The sequence below is a fragment of the Sinocyclocheilus anshuiensis genome, unplaced genomic scaffold (assembly GCF_001515605.1).
Source record: "Sinocyclocheilus anshuiensis isolate Anshui unplaced genomic scaffold, SAMN03320099.WGS_v1.1 scaffold930, whole genome shotgun sequence".
Lineage (NCBI taxonomy): Eukaryota > Metazoa > Chordata > Actinopteri > Cypriniformes > Cyprinidae > Sinocyclocheilus > Sinocyclocheilus anshuiensis.
The window spans coordinates 1,417,497-1,422,588 of record NW_015539900.1 but is presented as its reverse complement, the minus strand read 5'-3'; the positions used below and the strand labels follow the sequence as shown (position 1 = coordinate 1,422,588).

General features: G+C 39.5%; 1 protein-coding gene across 1 annotated transcript; it reads right to left on the bottom strand.

Moving 5' to 3' along the window:
• Positions 1 to 2,504: 2,504 nt before the first annotated feature.
• LOC107686088 (transmembrane protein 236-like) lies at positions 2,505 to 4,872 on the bottom strand. Its single transcript, XM_016482926.1, has 4 exons — positions 4,625 to 4,872; positions 4,188 to 4,260; positions 3,301 to 3,424; positions 2,505 to 3,214 (listed from the first exon to the last, which is right to left on the bottom strand). Exons 1-4 carry the CDS (start codon positions 4,870 to 4,872, stop codon positions 2,604 to 2,606), a joined length of 1,056 nt encoding a protein of 351 aa, XP_016338412.1. The 3' UTR covers positions 2,505 to 2,603.
• Between the last annotated feature and the right edge of the window lie 220 nt (positions 4,873 to 5,092).

Genomic DNA, 5,092 nt, shown 5'->3' with positions numbered 1-5,092 from the left:
CGCCAGCCCGCACCCTCCCCCGACAACCCCCCCCAAACCCCCCACCGCACCCCTTTTTTTCAAAGACAGACACAGGCTCGGAGTTTAAAACTGATACACAGTGGAAATGTCATTTTCCTGCCTGACATTCTCTGCGTCAGCTTGTCCCCGCCCACCCCGGCCAATCAGAATGCAGATGTGAGCCGCGTCTGGGTTGCCTTGTCTCCAGTCCACACAGGCAGAAGAGGCTGGAGTCCACCGTCTGCCGTCTCTCCTCCCTGCTTTCTGCTGTTCTCTATCTCCACGACTCCTCCCTGCCTCCCTCCCCTGTGGATTCAGGCTCTTTCTGTCTCTTTTTCCCTCTATGCAGCCAGGGATGCTCCTGGTTACCTGTGTTACCCCCTCGTGTCCTTTCTGTTGCTGTGGTTTGCCGTTTTCTCTCTCCCTGTTGCTACACTGCATGCTAGAGAACTTAATGCAGGAGAAACACAGGCTGAATTCAAATGCACTTCCTTTGGAATGGAATCTCAGCCCCTTTTCTTTATCAGTCAGTCCACTCCTCTTCTTTATCTATATACTGTATCTGAGTGTCTGTCCTTGCTGTCTCCTCTTCCTCTGTTGTCCCCTGCTGAGGAGGCGAGCAAGAGCTCATGCAGTTTCATTTGCAGCATCTGTTCACAAGCTGACTGTCAAGTTTAAACGGAATTAATTAAAATTAAGCTGTATTCTGAAATCTGTAGGAGGCACGCTAATGCCGAGTTCACACTGCACGATTTTCAAAGACGTCGCATCACTGTTGGTTTCACACTGAATGACTATCTGGGGTAGCATTCAGTTGTTGCTGTGTTCACACTGCACGATGGAACGACGACAGGAGGTTACACACTGCATGACTTTACAATAGGAAGAATCGCTGACAGCTGTCTGGTGCAGGGTTGCCAGGTTTTCGCTACAAAACCTGCCCAATTACTACTCAAAACTAGCCTGAAAATAGCCCAATTGCTTTCGAGGGGGTCCCCCAGTAAAAATCGCGTTCGGGGAGGGGGGTTAAGGTAAAGTACTGTCGGCGATTTCGCAAAACCTGTCGGCGAGTGAAAAATCGGGCTAAAATCGTGCAGTGTGAACTCGGCATAAAGCGAACAATTCAGTCACACTCAGATATGATTTTTTAACGTCTGCTTTCGAGGGAATAAATCACACCTCATTGGTTAGATGAGAATAATGCTGAGCTGAGAAAATAGGCTTGAAATAAGCATTAGACAGAGAAAGAAAGCTATCATATTCAGAGATTTCTCCTTGAATACTTGCACTTGGGATTTCAGAAAAAAATTTGATATCATATAACACAACATCTTGGTATTTGTACTACAAATCAAGTAAAAACCTGTTATTTGGTTAGCTGTTAGGTATATATATATATATATATATATGATTTAAAAGTATATAATGTATTTTTACAGTAAATTATTGATAAAATATTAATACATTTTTGTTCAAATGTTTACATTTAATTAAAATTAATTAAATATATATAAAAATTTAAACTGACCTATCAGATAACTGAGTGATCTGTATGAGCTCTGTCACATCTCACACTGTTATTGCTCTCAGGGTTACAAACACTTTACATGGTATCTGACAACAAGTGTGACCATGTATAATGAAAAAAATGATAGATGGAATTATAGCATGCAGCAGTATATGAGATGCGATGAAAGGGGATTTCTGAACATCATGGAAATTCAAAAGCTATATCTCATAATATGCATTTTAGTTGAATCAAAGTATTACTGGTCAGGCTTTTTATGAAAAGCAATCAGGTTTTACATTATGAGAACATGTCCTGGTATAAGATTAACTTGCATTACCTTAAGTCAGTATCAACTGTAGCTCCACTCACTCACATGCTGAAATGAAATCCAGCAATAAACGTGTGCAACATCAGATGCTCTTAATAAATTGCTATATTTTACAAATTTGAAAACATGACATTTGGCACAATGAATTAAAACGCACTGTGATGCAAGAAAAACAACAAAACAGAAAGCTTTAATACATGTAATGATAATATACTCAAAATATTAACACAAACAGCATTTACACTACAAAAGTTTGGAATAATTAAGATTTTTTAATGTTTATGAAGAAAGTCTCTTATTCTCAAAAAGCCTGCATTTATTTGATCAAAATACCATAAAATTATCATATTAGAATGATTTCTTAAAAATCATGTGACACTAAAGACTAGTAATGGCTGCTGAATATTCAGCTTTACCATCAAATTAATAAGTTACATTTCAAAATTTATTAAAAGCTAAAAACAGTTATTTTAAATTGTAATAATGTCACAATATTACTGTAATTTCTGTTGAAACAAATGCAGCCTTAGCGAGCATAATAGACTTTTTTTTCAAAAACATTATTTTTAATTATTTCAAATGTATTATACTAATATATTCTACAATAAATATGAATAGAATGACTAAACATTTAGATGTCTGTGTATCGTTTTGGCCACCTGAAAAATGAAAATCAAGAAATATACAAATTTCTTCTGAACCCTAAAACGTATTTACAATCTACAATACATGAGCTGTAAATCTGCATGGATTTCCATAATGCCCTCAGAACATGCTTCCTCTGTTCAGCAGTTTTAGTTTAGTCATAAAGACAAAGTACATGAAAGATACCGCAGTGAAAATGTTCTTTAGTATGTACAGCACAGGGGTAACGTAACCGAAAACAGCCAACAGGCATATACGCACCACCAGGAAGGGCAAATCTTGGAAGAGAACACTTGATGAAGCCAGCAAAGGACTGTCTGGAGTTATAACAACACGCAGGATGGACAGATAAGCCAGTATGTATATGGGAAACACCCACCCTGAGTAATACACCGAATCAGTCCTGGCCACCCTCACCATTTCCACGGTGTCAAACCAAAACATGAAGGTGGCCACAAAGAGGTCATGCCGAGGGTCTCGAATCCAGACAAAGTGAAACGGACCTGAGTAAGAATGAGAGGAGTAGAGATATGCTGTGCTGCTGGTGCGAGAGGTGCTGCCTTCATCTGCATCCCTCCAATGTCCCGATAGTGTCCCATTCCTGACCGGCGACCTTGGAGACGCATCGACGTCCCGTCCGTTAGCCTGCAGCTGTCCGGACACTGATGTCACCTGCTCCAAGTGAGTCAACACCGGGCTCAGCATCTCAAAATCCAACTCTAATCCGCTTGCTTTTTTAAAAAGAGGATAAAAATAGAGCACAACTTAGACAGACAGATCATTTCATTGGACAAATTTATCGCCCATTTTCTCTTACCCTGTCCCGTCAGGCGAAGAGGGCGAATTTTCTCCACTATGTCCACACAAATGAGGGAGAACAAGACCAGAGAGACAGGGAGCTCAGTAAAGCGGTCACACTTAACGCCAGCATCAACTTGAACCTACACAACCATAAATAGACCAGAGGGTTGCTGAGAGAACAAAGAGTCATGAGCAAAAAGCCTTTTATCGTCCTCAAGAGAAAACTGAGGTGAAAGACTGAAAATGGAAGCAGTTTTGCATGTATCACCGAAAACAAACTACACTAAAACTACTAAACTGGACCAATGTGAAGACTCCCATCTTCACCAGACAAAAACCGTGAGAACCCTTTTCAAAACTGGTAATACATTGACAGTTGGCTGTAATACAGATCTATTCACATTCCACAGCCTATAATACCCCATCTTTGGGTTAATAGTAAATCTGCTGGTCTACAGTGAGTTAATGAGTACCTCAGATAGAATCTGTTTACGAAAAGTTTCTGTCTTGATGAGCCCTACGGTTTTTATTACGGACTTTATTCTGAAAGTAAGATTACAAATGATCAGTATATGGTATATATACATTCAAATGGATACATATTCAAAATTAAATGTTCTAAAAGAGTGTGAAGTGCCATTAGGAACCTTTTTTTAGTTTATTCTCAAAATTATTCTCTAGGTGTCAGGAAACCATCACCAGTTTTAATGAACCCAATAAAATCAATATGTTGATCTCAGAAACTTATAACATTACACAACTCTCAAACCCTCTACACTCTTAAAAGAAAAGGACAAAAAGGCAACACAGTGATGCCATGGAACCACTTTTGGCTCCCTAAAAGTTAGTGTGAAGAACATTTTAAAAATGGTAGTTTCCTAGTGAGACGGAATAATGCATTACCTTTGAGCTGGCTATGATTATAGCAAAGCATGGTAAAGTGCTGAGGATCACGTATGCAAGTGTAACAGGTCTCCTGCAGAGGAACACAATTAGCATCACAAACTAAGAAACATAGTTTCAATATCAAATGGGCTTATAATGCAACTTGTGTTTATAGTTAGTTGATTATTCAATTTCTAGACATTTAATTAGACATACTTTAATTAATCTGAAAATATTTTAGTATTTTCTCACATAGTTCTTCTATAGTTATATAGAACGATTTACATTGAATCAGTAAAGGCAAAAAGGTGATTCTGAATGGTGTACATTTGCAGTGACCAGTCGCAAGACTAATATGAAAAGTCAAACTAACATTTTACTGTTGAATAATGAGAGTTCATGGATCCGCTACCCTTATAAAACAGTGGCAGCATAGAAAACGGTTTAGTACTCACCAGTTGGTCACTTCTGAGAAGCGCTGTGTCTTGAGGATGAAGTACTTCAAAGGAACCCACACAAACAGGGTTACAGACGCCACATAGGCCACCGAGGCCGCCACCACCAGCCAGTAGGCAGTGACACTAGACATCACAATATGAATGACAGAAGCAAAGCGCTCCATTACTACAAACACAGGAATACAGAGACATGCGAACTGCAGAAGCTCATAAAGGATGAGTTTGACGGTCTTTCCAGAGAGCATCTTGACAGTACGAGTTACTTGTCAGTAAATTCCTCTATGAGTGAGCCGTCACTGAATGCATCCAATGCATCTCTCACAGAACTGAATGACTGAACGCTCTGGACTCTGTACACTGCCGCTGCTTACACTGCATTCTTACAGGTGCTCTTTTACTGCCACAGTAATGAAGCGGTCACAATTCTCTTTTTATGGAGTTACAGGAGCAAAAAGTGCCAGTAGC